Source organism: Medicago sativa, chromosome 3 (assembly GCF_051527215.1).
Source record: "Medicago sativa cultivar Bolivia chromosome 3, Bolivia_mono, whole genome shotgun sequence".
In the NCBI taxonomy this organism is placed as follows: domain Eukaryota; kingdom Viridiplantae; phylum Streptophyta; class Magnoliopsida; order Fabales; family Fabaceae; genus Medicago; species Medicago sativa.
In genome coordinates this window covers 28345726-28359872 of record NC_140751.1, presented here as the reverse complement: position 1 = coordinate 28359872, position 14147 = coordinate 28345726, and the positions used below count along the sequence as shown (strand labels likewise).

General features: G+C 30.8%; 1 protein-coding gene across 1 annotated transcript; it reads left to right on the top strand.

Annotated features, from left to right (window-relative positions):
• Positions 1-4220: 4220 nt before the first annotated feature.
• Positions 4221-8504, top strand: LOC146936916 (protein RETICULATA-RELATED 4, chloroplastic-like). Its single transcript, XM_085751468.1, has 8 exons — positions 4221-4844; positions 5683-5751; positions 6487-6618; positions 6796-6849; positions 6926-6970; positions 7254-7387; positions 8064-8189; positions 8283-8504. Exons 1-8 carry the CDS (start codon positions 4272-4274, stop codon positions 8329-8331), a joined length of 1182 nt encoding a protein of 393 aa, XP_085607594.1. The 5' UTR covers positions 4221-4271; the 3' UTR covers positions 8332-8504.
• Positions 8505-14147: the final 5643 nt, after the last annotated feature.

Sequence of the window (14147 nt, the reverse complement as noted above, 5' to 3'; positions counted from 1 at the left end):
TTGTTAGTTTTGAACAGTACCCAGATTTGCCAATTACTGTTTTATGATTTTATATATTTGGTGTTGAATATTTGAGAAATACAATGGATTCTTTTCGCCGTAAAAATAATTTTCTAAATTTGATTGTGACCTAATTAAGATTTTTATTTATCATTGGCTCTTTTTTTTTTGTTTTTACCAAATTTGATTTCATTAATTTATTACCTTTTTTTCATGTGTGAAATTTTTTGATTTGAGTCATTGCCTTATGTAATCGGACACGGATCCTCCTTTACTCTTTAACGTATTCTCGCCTTATCTCTCCATAAATAGGGAGACTAATCATACATTTTAGCACGATTCAAATTCACCTCATCACACTCAATAATATGCACAAGATGAACACTATAAGGAATTTTGCTATCACTGCTATATTGTTGTTGCCTTTCTTTTTCTTCACATCAGGTTTGAAACCAATTTTGAGTTAATTGAGTAAATAGTCTTTCTTCATATTGTAATGTTTAACTTCAAATCTTTCACTTTTTACATTAACATTAATCCTATACAGGGTCAGTTCTAACATTTTGTATCATGGATAAATTAATAAAATTGTGTCATTTTAATTATTTTAATGTCTTTATTCTTGCATTTTTTGTTGCAAAAGATTCATTCATAATCAAATTATTCAAAGCGATTTAAAAAAAAATTATATCAATATAATACTAAATACTACATAAAATTAACAATGGTACCCTTATAAAAATGGTACCCTGAACTGCTGCCCCGTCCATCCACCCTCAGGGCCACCCTTGATCTTATGTCCACATGCATTTGTTGAATATGTAGATACGTGCTTTGCATTGGAAGGAAGAAGACTCGCTGATTGTGAAACTGATGCACAGTGTCCGTCTGATCCATGTAATAAAGCTGGAATGCGTCCAACATGTATTAGTGGGAAGTGTTGGTGTCATTACCCACCATTAGAACGAAGAGGACTTGTAAAGAAGATCACAATTACTTGTCAAACAGATGCAGAATGTCCTTCTGATCCATGCACTAAAGTTGGTATGTTTCCAACATGTAACGATGGGAAGTGTTGGTGTCATTACCCGTCACACCATTAGAATGAAGAGGACTTGCTGGGTAGACAACTTTTAAAGCTGAAAGTGTTGAATATTCTCATGCAATCATCTTGTATGGTTAAAAATAATGTCAAATTAAAATATTAATAAGAAAATACTCCTATTATGTTTTTATTCTCAAAAAAAATAAGAAAATATTATCTTTATTTAATAATAAAATAGTTTTTTTTTTCCTTCTTTACATTAATCCTTCGGTCTTCGGATAAAGGAATGTGGTAACCGGGAGTTTCACATGGAGATGAGTAGGAAAGAATGTTCAAAGTCCCGTTTATACAATTCAGTGTTTTAAGGGGCTTCTACCGTTCAAATTCCGAAAAAACGAAATTCAATTCAGTGTTTTGCATCGGCCAATGAGTTTGCTGTAAAAAACATCTTAATCTAAGTCTCATAATTATAATTTTATGAAATAATAAAATATGGACGCTTCAATCTTCTTCTTCTACCACTCTTTCAAAAAATAAAATAAAAAATAAAAAATCTTCTTCTACCGGCTTTCACTTCTTCTCCTCTCATGGTAAACTTTCTTGGAAAAAAACATAAGTGCATTTTCTTAAGGTGCTTTTGTATCACTTGCACCAAAATCTACAATCCAAGAGCCAATGTTTGAGTGATTAGTGACATGTGATGCTAAATTCACCTTGCTATAAGATGCATTAGAATTAACATTAGAACTAGATGAGTGGAGTAAATTCATCGGCTCTTTCAATTCAAGCGAAGAGCTTTTTTTCCACTCAATTGAAGCGCTTTGATAATTACAAGTTTGTTCGAATTTTTAATCACCAGTTGATTGATTTTTTGTTTGAGAAACAGTTGATTGATTTATAATTTAGTTTTTTTAGCAACAAAGGATAATTTTATTAATTTCAAGAAGGAGCGCACATGTCGAACGACACTTTACTGAAAAAGCGAACAACACTTAAGTGTCGTTTGACCAATGACACTTGCAAAAACGAGAAATTAAGGAAGCATGAAGAGTAACTTTCAACCTTTTATTGTTTGTTATTCATATTCCATGCTCCTTACTTTACTTCCAAATAATAAAAAAAAAATAGTACACATGGTACTAATTTATTTTTACAATTTGACGTTAAATGTATATTATATTATTATATGAATTTCGATATATTTTTAAACATAATATTTTTTTTGGGTAGCCTTGGCTACCTCACTCTAATGAAGGGATACGCCCCTGCTTCGATCCGACGACGTTGCAGGAGCCATGCTGAAATATTAGAAGAAAAGATTCATCTTTAGTTGGGAAGAGAAGATCGAAATAGAGTAGGAGAAATATTAAACAACGAAATAGGTAAATAGGTACTTATGGTGACGGTTTCATCTTGGACAGTGGTCGTCGGTAAAGGTGCCCAGCTCGTGAAATAAAATAAACAACATTGAATAGGAATATAGATTGCGGCGGCTTCATCTTGGGGGTCATGGGGGATCTGTGATCAAGTACTAAACTCCATGGAATAGTTTGGAGGTGGAGTTAATGGCGGCGAAGGTTCCTCAACAAGATTTTTGTTTTGGAAAACGACACGTATAGGAATATAGACTGCGGAGAGATGAGGAAGATAGCAAGAGAGAGGTGTTCGACAATTGAGGCTTCAGAGCGTAAAGGGGGTGCTATGAAGATTGTGACGGCTAGGGTTTGATGGAGGAAGAAGAGAGAAAAAATATATGAGAATGAATTAAGTTAGGTTTTCTGTTGAATGAGATTTTTATTTAAAAATTAAAATGAAAATAAATAAAATGGCTGTTATTATTATGAAAAAATTAAGAAAAAGTGGGGAAGAGAAATTGGGCTTTCATAGTTATAGAATGTTTCTTTTTAGACCTCCAATATTTCTAAAGCCTCCTAAATGCACAACTAATAATTATCTATCATACGTATGCTTATTTCTGGAGTTATCTCCTGGTGGTATGTTTGACAAGAAAAAATATATGTTCGGCAGATGACTACCGGATGTGTGTTGGGGGTCTAAAGAGAAACGATCATAGTTATATTGAGTCAAATAGACCCTTTAATTAGGGAATTTATGCGGTGCACTCGCAAATTGAGATGTACCTATACTCATGCATCCTAAAACGATACGTTAAAGATCATTTTTTTTATAAAATAAAGATCTATTTGTCGACCTTTATATTTCAAAAATATAATTTCATACAAAAAAGACATCATTTCGTTGTTTATAAAAATCATATTAATTTTTTTTACATTTTATTATGAGCAATAAAAATTTATAAAAGTTAAATTTTATTTTGCCGACACTTGTGGTAAATAATATAATTTACAAAACAATTTCTCTATTAAAAATTTAATAGTCAATATTTTCTATTATGAGTAATAAAAAGTTTATAAAAGTTAAATTTTATTTCGCCGACACTTTTGGTAAATAATATTTAGTTATTATAATTGTAAATGATAGAAAATAATTTTTTTTGTTAGAAAAACAATTTATTTAATGTATCGGAACACTCGAGTGTTTGTTATGGTAGGTGTTTAGCATATCCAAACTATAATTTTCTTTCAATAATTATTCATAGAAAGTTTAAAATTAATTCTTATGTACGTTGTAGTATTTGTATTTTGTGATAATCATTTGTGTTTTGTCGTAGAAAGTAGTGGGTAATGGTGCGTTGTTGTTTCTTACGTTCTATTTTTTATTTTTTTAATTGTGTAATCACACACAACATTTCAAATAAATTTTTTACATGATTTATTAAATCAAAATCTCGAAAAATGCTTCGATTTTAACCCATGCGTATGTGCACATGTACAATCCTAGTATGACGAATACTAACAACACTTTTTTTTAATACTCTTTCTAATACGCACTCTATTATTTGATGAAATCAACGTGGATTATGTGAGATCCATTTTCAAAATGTGGGATCCACGTTAATTTCATCCAATAAGATAGTTAGTATTAGAGAGAGTGTTGTTTGCACACCGTATATATACAATTAGAGTGTGTGTGTAATTAGTCTCTTTTTTTCAATTACAAAAATCCAAAATTGAATTGAATTTTAAATTCTAAAATAAAAATAAATAATTTCGAACTATCTTATCAACAAACTCCCCCTACACTTAGACCCTCCATTTTTAACTGTCACCAACAAACTAATCTCTCTCTTTCTCTCAATACTCAAATGGCTATGACTTCCTTCTCCAACATTTCAACACACTTGTTCTCTCATCACACTCGCACTCAAACCAATTTCCACCACTACAGCTATTCTTCTTTACCAAGCTACACCATCACTGCCCGCCATGAAGTTTTCACATTCTTCTCTTCCAAGCTCAATCATTCATCTCCCACTGCACCAACTTTCATGCCAAATCATTTGCTTCTTTCTCCGGTTTCCACGTCTTTCTCAGCTGGAAATGGTGGCGGGTTTCCAGGGAGTGGAGGTGGTGGTGATGGTGGTGAGGGGGGCGACAGTGGAGGTGGGGAAGAGGAAGAAAGAGATAGAAATAGAGAAGAGGCAATGCTGGTTTTGGCTGAGGCTGGTAGGTCTATGGAGAGTTTTCCGGTGGATTTGGCTGTTGCTGTTAAGGCAGGGCAGGTGCCGGGTTCGATAGTGAGGAGGTTTTTTGAGTTGGAGGAGTCAGTTGTTTTCAGGTGGCTGTTAAAATTTGGAGGGTTTAAGGAAAGATTGTTGGCTGATGATTTGTTCTTAACTAAGCTTGTTATGGAATGTGTTGTTGTTATCTTCACCAAGGTTTATTTCCATTATTACAATTTAGTGTATTGTGTGATTTATGAATATGATAATGTTGTTTCCCGGTTCCAATGTTTAGATACTATTTTATAGTCTTTAAAGTATAGTGTGAAAGGAATTTTATGATTAAGAATTTTTTATAAGGTAATTAAGATTTAGAATGTTTCTTGTTAAATGAGATGATTACTAGCCTAAAAAACAAGTAAAATAGAGATATAAGATGTTTCAGAAAATGAGGTATATTTGACCAGAATAGAACTTGCATTTGTTGTTATGCAACAAGTACACTCTTGAGATTAGGTGTGTCTCTGTGTCCGACACGCAACAGTGTCCAATTTGTGTCAGAGTTAGTACTTCATATAGTGTGCTTCTGCTCTGATATTTACCACTAGCTTGGTTAGAGAGCTCAGCCAGCTACATCATAGGTTCCAAATTCCTTTTGTTGCCTTCACAAATTACCAAAAATTATCATCAGTTTAAAATTTGCAGGACTTATAATTGGCTTCATAGTAATAGACTCAACTAACTTTGAAATCCATCTGCTAACAACATCTTTCTGCAATGTAAAATAAAAGTGAGAATGTGGGTCTCCTCTCACCCCGTTTACAAGAAAAGAAACGAACGAGTCTACCTTATTTGGCATGATGAGTTTTTGGTTTCACCAAAGTTACAAAGTTGGAATCTCTTTCTACAGGAATGCTTTTGCATTACCATTATTTCCTTCACAGTATTAAAATTGTTTCTGGTTCACAAAATTATCTTGAAAATTAGCCATACTAACAAAAGAGTGATGACAAGAAAATTAGCCATATGTAATGGATATCTTATCTGTTTTCAGGCAGCTGCAGAGTTGGAGAAGCGAAAAGAAAATTTCACAAAAGAGATGGATTTTGTTGTTGCTAATGTGGTAAGCTTATGAACAAGATATACTGTCAAACAAAAAATTTGAGAACTTTTCTTGCCTATGACTTTCCAGGATCAGGGTTCAAATTGTTATTACTTATTAGGGTGATGAAAATCTCTGATTAACTCATAAGACACAAGATTATATAGTTTTTCATTTAAATTCATGTTTGCTAAATATACATTTGTGGTAGTGCTTCAAATGGCGCTTATTGTGTTAGATCCTCCGCTACGGTGCATGTAATTTAGGCCAATCTGTCAAATTAATAATTAGATATTAGTCATTACCGTCATATGATAGTTCAGCATGCCTTCTGCATCATTTTCCCTCTTCCTTCCAAAATGCAGTTGTTAAATAAAGCCTTATATACACATTTATAGGTTATACAACTGATACATTTATTGAAGAATGAGCATAACTTGCAAAATTGTTATAATAAGCATTTTATATGCTGTAGAAACTTCTAACAAAGTCGGTTCTTTTAAGTGCTGACATGCATAATGTGGCAAGGTTCTTAGTTGGAAAAGATTAACTATGACTGTACAATGTATAACATTTTATGTCAGCTCTATCTATTAATGAATCATTTTGAGCCAATCTTCATCATTTATTCTTTTTCATTCCTATAATCTTCATCATTTATTCTTGATGTTGCATTTTAGCTTTTGTTCTCATCGTCTTTGCTTTATTATGTAAGAATTTGTTAACCGTCTTATTCAGTTTGTTACTTTATCTTAGGTAACAGGCATTGTAACAGGTTTTGTACTAGTTTGGTTTCCTGCTCCCACTGTTTCTCTTAAACCTCCTCCTGCAATTAGTGCTGGACTTATTGCCAAATTCTTCTATGGATGTCCTGAAAATGCTTTTCAGGTTAAGACACTTCATAGCTTTCTGCATCTCTTTTTCATTTTCAGTATAAAATTTAAGCATTTAACTTACAAGTGTTTATGTATAAGCTATTTAGATAACGAAAGTTAACGTGATACTCAAATAAACCGATCCAAACATATATGATCAGTAGTTGATGAATTTTCGTTTTCTCAACAGGTGGCTTTGGCAGGAACATCATATACACTTCTACAAAGAATAGGTGCTATAGTGGTATGTGTTGGATCATTTAAACCAACTCAAATAGTTATTTCCTTATAAGTGAAGGTCATCTCCATCTCTTATGCAGCGTAACGGGGCAAAGCTGTTTGTAGTTGGAACCGGTGCTTCACTGGTATACACGCAATTTAGTTTCTTTACAAAGTTGTCCTTTTAGCTTGTACTAACATTTTCATACATTCTTTAAAATTCCGTGATTTCGCGAAACTTGTTATTGGTCCTTGCATATGGTGAACTTCAACGTTCTGCAAACAATCAAGAAAGTGGACATAGGGTTTATCTCCTTGTGTACTTTGTCTATAATTTCAGCATGAAACTTGAATGTTGGTCTAAAATTCAAAACAAATCACAGCATCCATGAATTTCTAACATGAGTGCTTGCAATATTTTTTATTCAGGTTGGTATAGGTATAACAAATGCCTTGATCAATGCACAGAAGGCTGTAAATAAAGCATTTACTGTTGAGAATTTACCTGTAATCTCAACCAGTGTAGCATATGGGATTTACATGGTAGTAGTTAGCAACCTCAGGTATTCCATTTTCCTTCAACAAACTACTACAGAATTCCAGACACTTAGTAATTAATCAAATATTCTCGTGCATGTATTATTCGGACTTTTGAGGGGTAGGTTGAGTGTAAATACCACCGACCATTGTTGTCAAAATCCCAACTTAAATCCTCAAATCCAGGATTTTGCGACTTTCTTCACCTTGAACGACTCAAATCCATAGAAGAATCCCAAAATAGACAAAATCCATCGATTTTGATTGCGATTTTACGATTTCTTATCAACTAAGTCATATATGACTATATACCATTTATAACATAGATTTAGAATTAATTTTTTTTGGGTAAAATCCATTGATTTTGATTGCAATTTTACAAATTCCTATATCGATTCTACAAAAGTCTTTGAGTAAAATCTTTCGATTTTGATTGCGATTTTACGAGTCCCAATTTTTCTATTCCCTTCCAACCTGAAGTAAAGTCCCGGTTTTGACAACCTTGGCACCGACACTTCATATTGAAGACGTGTTCAGTGTCTAACACTTACACAGATGTTTTCATTCAGTTATTTTATATCCTCAAATTATTGTGGATGTCGACGTATGAGTGTCATGTTTGGTCTTATGTGTTTAGTATTTTAACCTGAGGTAAATATTTGATTTTTTATTTTTCATTTAAGGATTTGTTTATATGATCAGGTATCAAGTACTAGCAGGAATTATTGAGCAACGGATTCTGGAACCATTGCTACGTCAAAACAAACTTATACTAACTGGATCATACTTTATTATCAGAACTGCTAATACTTATTGGGGATCACTACTGTAAGATTATTGATTTATCTCAGTTAATATTTATAGCCTAAAAGTTATTATGTTCTTCTCAGTTCTCATGATTTGGTATATATGTTTGAGTAGGTGGGTGGATTTTGCAAGATGGGTTGGAGTCCAGAAGATAAAGGCTTAAGCAACCATTACCTTGCATGACAAGATATATATAGTAAATATGAGTTCAATTCAAAGCTTGGGTATATTTGTTCATTCATAGAACTTTGATTGGTTGGTTCTTTCTTTTTTATTTTGGAAGTACATAAGGGTCATTTACTTTGTCAAATCATTTTATACTTTCATTTTCTAAAATTGTGTTATTTTACTTGTTATGTTTTTTATAAGCCAAGAGATAGGTTGGACGTTAAGGTGAATGTGAGACATCCCAACTAAGTTGTCAACTCTTAGAAACCTTCATCATGTCCGCCTACTTATAATATATCATTAAAAAAGAGAAAATATATACAAAAGGAGGGACATAAACCGATTCCCTCAAAAGTGCGGAAAAAAAAATACAAAAACAACCTAAGGAAAACGAAGATTAGGCAAGCCATTGTGGTCCCGGTAGAAATCTGCATCTAAAAAATGGGGCATTGTTGAGAACCAGACTACATCAATATATAATAGAATGCTCGTGGTTGACCAATTTATCCGCGCAACAATTACCTTTATGGTATATGTATGAGAGCACATTGCATGCGTACCATATATAGTGGAAACAATTGAACCGACGTTTTTGCAATCTGAAAGGAACAATATTACAATAGATTATTAAGTAGATAATTGTGTTTATTTCTAGAAACAATGAACATGTTAGCGTCTGTGTAAAAATAAAGAAGCTCCAAATTGGAGAGTTTGGAAAAACATGCGTTTGGTGGGTATCCACCGTGAAAACAAACAAACACACTATTAGAAGAATTGTTTTCATTATTTCCATAAATTCATAATCCATTGCTAGCATTTCATCTTCACTTTATCCCAAATAGTTCCCTTTAAAAATCTTTCACCTTCTTATTAGCAAGTTAAAACGAACAAATATTTTAAAATTTTAAAACAGAAAATCTTTTCACGAAATAAAACAAACATACTTGAAATTTGTTCCCTAGCATTTTTTTTTTATAGTTGACCACAAAACATGGCTATATCTAGGATCACTGACACAAGATTCATCGAGCTATGAAGCTTGTTATACAACTTTGGCAATTATTTGTAAATGTTTACTTTAATGGTTGCTTCCATTTCTTTCTATCGTCCTTCATTTCCTCTCATTGGATGATTGGTGTTTGTAAAAGACTAAAACAATTGTTGAAGGTTGTAAAGAAAGAAAGAAAATTGTTGAAATGAAAAGGATTCAAGGGTATGTCTATATCTTAACCATATTATAAATACTTTTTTTTTGACACAATATTATAAATACTTGTCGAGTATAAACAAAATTGACGGAATGATATTATAAATAATCATATAATATACTATCAATTAGCCTTCTAATTGATTTTAGAAATATTCTATAATTACTTTAATTATGAAGTTAAAAATAAGTATTTTCTTAGAGTGCATTTTGATCGGGAATGTTTGGAGATAACGTAACTTTTTAGGGAATTCAAATTCTTCTAGGTAAATTCAATTGTTGAATGCTTAATTTGGAGAATTGTCAATATCATAGAAATTTATGAAATATTTTGTCCAAATTAATTTTTGACAACATCAATTGACACCTAAAAACTATAAATTTCAAATTTCTTGCTTCTTATAATTCGTTCAATTTTTGCAAAACACTTATTTTTAAATTTCACCCGAACTTTTTACAAAGCACATAACATTGACACTACAATGTCACATAAGTGTTGTCCGTAAAAATGAGCTTAAAAAATGGGGTTTTGAACACACAAAAAAAATGAAAAAAAGAAGCAGCGTTGGGGGTTAGTTTGTTGTCTAAAATAAATGTGGTGTGTATGTAAATGTTGGGGTTAGTTTGTAGAGGTTAGAAAGTCATGATTTCATGAATGAAGTTTTTTTTTTTTTTTTTGAAGGAATGAATGAAGTTGTGTATTGGGATGAGTTTGTCTAAAACAAATATGGTGTGTGGGGGTTGGTTTGTTGGGCCAATGAACGTTTTGATTGCATATAATGTAATATAAATTTGTGTATAGGGTTGTACTCCCCGTCTCAAAATATAATATTTGTTTAGCATTTTTTTATGTCTTAAAATAATTTTCACTTTGAAATATTAATTCAGCATTTATTATTATTTTTTCCATTATTATATCTTATTTATTGCATTTCATCCAGCATAATTATTTCACTAACTATAATTAATGAATGTATTTTAGTAAATGATACAAATTTTAATATTAAAATAAACACAGTTAATCATTTTCTTAAAAATCGTGTACAAACCTTAAGCGACTATTTTTCTGAGATAGAGGAAGTAGTCCCTTATACTCTCATTTAATATTATTTGTTTTGGTTTTAATTTGCATACAATAAAAATGTAAAACTATGTTGAGAAAAAATTTGTTGAGAAAAATATCTATTAATATCTATTTTGTTTGATTTGATGATTGGATACATATGTTGAGAAAAAAAAACTATGCATAGGAATTAATCACATTCTTTTGAATATGGAAAAAAAAAATTATAACTAAGCTGTAATTTGGTTTTAAATGTTTTTAAAATCTAGCCAGTGTAATTTAAATTAATATATATTAAAATTCCAAAAATAAAGATTTTATTTTGAAAACAATAAATACGATATAAATTACAAAGTCATCTACAATTTTGTCTTAATCGAAATAAATATTTTACAGAAGGATCTTTGATTTGATAACTTGACAAACTTTGTTAAGATAGAAAAAAAATTATGGTGAGATCCTTTGTAAAATTTTAAAGTTTTAAAGAATTATCTACCCTTTTTTAAAGATGAATCTACTCATTTTATACCAAGATGTGTTGAACTCGTAAATTCTCAATAACAAGTTTTCAAGTTTGGTAATTTTATTCGTGAATAGTACTTTGAAAAGGGGGACAAATCTTAGGGAATCAAATTTCGTGAGCATAATCATTGAAACTTTGTTAAACAAAATCCTAAATTTATGGAATTTTACCAGCATAAATTTTTACTTAGCAAAATTGAGCATTACAAATGACGCCTTGACGCCTCTAATAATTCTTCTCCATTCTCGGCACGTTTACTGCATAGTTCATCTCTTCTACCTATCTCACTATCACTCACCCTCCCTCGCTCATTGCTCAAATATTTTAACGATTGATTATATTAGTTGACAATGATAAATATTAGTTACGCTCTTCCCCTTGTTATACTGTTAAGGCTCTCAAATCCATGTAATCTGTGTGCAACATCTTAAACTGTACTTTAAAGAAATTGAATTTGTAAATGTCGGCCAGAGTAAGAACTCAGGGTGCAGGACATATGATAATCAATGCTCTTTGAAACATTAATTCAAGAGTAAATAATCAATAATATTATATCATATTCATTATATTTAGTTAATTTATATACAAATTCTACTATTATGCCGAGTCATTGATGTAATAACCTGTTAATTTTGTTTGTTTCATACAAATGTTTGCTCAAATAGCATTAAATGCTTTGCTAGAACTATTAGATTGTTTTGTTGATTCAACACAAGTAGATGAGTGTATACCAATATGTGAATGTTGTGAATATTTTAAAGAGCAAATTACTGCTGTGAATAATAGAGAAATGAATTAGAATTTTCAAACAAAAGATTTTTGCCAATTACTTTGAGATCCATTTTACTCAATGGTATACATATGATTTTCTTTTGAATACATTGTTAGATAGAGGTGATAAATATAAGAAAATATTCCTTTTTTAAATTCATTGAGTAGTTAATGTATGTGGTCTACATTGTAAAGCAGATACATTAATTATTCAATGAACCTAAAAAATGAATCTTTTCTTATATTTGAATATGAAAAAATGAATCTTTTCTTATATTTGAGACCGGAGGGAGTATTTATCATCTATTAAATCTGAGTCGCGGATCCTATTGTTGACACATCTTCAACCTTATGCCATCTTCAACCTAAAAATAAATCAGGAGTACATCACATGACATTTGTGACAATGCATTTTTATTTTATTTAATTGTAGGGGAATGTTAACTTGTGCCCTTGAGGCATAAGTTAAGAAGACAAATGTAGAAAGTTTTTCTTAAATTTGTGCATTCAATGTCTTAAAAGTTGCAAAAGTTAAACTTTCAATATAAAATTTATTTTTAATTTCCCTTTTAAGCTTCTTATCTTGTGCCCTAAGGGCACAAGTTAACATGACCCTTAATTGTATTATTGTGTTTTTGTCCAATGAGTTTTTATTGTGGCTATTGTAACAATATATTCTTTCAAAAACTACTTTGTCGTTTCTATTTTGGATTTGCATTTTGATAATTTCAAAAGTATAATGAAATGGACTATTTCAGTTGTACAGTAATTAGCACTCCCTCCCTCCCAAATTATAAGCAAAAAAAAATCACACTTATTAAGAAAACTAAAATATTGTAGTTTGTAGTATAGTTTTTTGTGTTATCCTTGGCAGAAGTTTCTTAGAAAGATGTAAAAACAATTTGTATTGGTTATTACTCCCTCCGTTTCAAAATACATGTCTAAGTCAATCACTTCACACATGCCAATGCATAATTTTGACCGTTAATATATTTAATTATCTAAAGTAAAAAATTATAAAAATTTAATATTTTGAAAATATTTGTCGAGATAAATCAAACAACATCTTACATGCTAATATTTGTATTTATACACTGGTTAAAAAGTATGGTCAATGTAAGTCAAGTCAATAGTGCACATTGCAAAAATTGGACATGTATTTTGAAACGGAGGGAGTAGTTATAAAGAAAATGAAAGAGAGAGCATAATAAATGCAAATTGCATTTAATTTCTTCTTAAAAAAGATACCTTTTTAAAAAACATAATTAAATATGATAAAAATTAAAGTGAGAATTTTAAGTTCCACTGCATAACTGCATTGATAAGGATCACCGAACAAGTCAAACCAATGGGTCTGATTTCCAGTCAAATCAGTTCAATTATAAAACAATGCGTAGGACTTCTATGATTCATTATTATACCCCTTTTTTTTTTTCCAAATAGTCTAGGCTTTGTTTGGAGGAGGGGAGATTTTCGAGGGTTGGAAACATCTGAAAAAATGAAGAAATCTTTTACTTTTTTAAAAGAGTATTTTTCTAAGAAATTATAAATTAATGTATGATTAATATATTTTTAATTTTAAAAATATAATAACCATGTAAATTGAATTTGAAAATATAATAACCACATAGATTGAATTTGAAGAATTTGTATAAACCCTCCAAAATCCTCCGAAATCATTTTTCAGTATAAGTTATTTCACTTGTTCTATCCTTATTTGCTCTCTCCTTTTAATTTATCTTTTTTTCTTCTTCTTATATTAAGTATTCTAATGGCTAGAACTCTATCATTTTAAGGTGAATAAGTGGAGAGTTCGGATTCGAATCCCAACCACTGCATATATAATGCAATGTTTATGATTTACAAAAGGATGAATAATACAAGACACGTTCTTGGTTCTTGGAAATGTTGTACCCCTATTCCATGCATGTAGTTACAAGTTCAATTTTTCTATCCAGGGTTAGTTGCAAGTTTATACACATAAGGAGGATCACAAGTTCGATCATAGGTAACCACATAAAATATCCAACAAAACATTTGACATTTTAAGTTGAACTAGATGTTACATACTCATGTAGCATTGTAAGTTGAGTTAAGCATACAAACTCACCTAGTATTGTAAAATATACAAGTTTTCTTCTCTTTTTCTTTTTTTTTTTTGAAGTAAAGTTTTCTTCTCTTTTCTTTCTTTCTTTTATCACTATTCTTCTAATACAATGTTCTAATTTTGGTTAATTTTACGCAAAA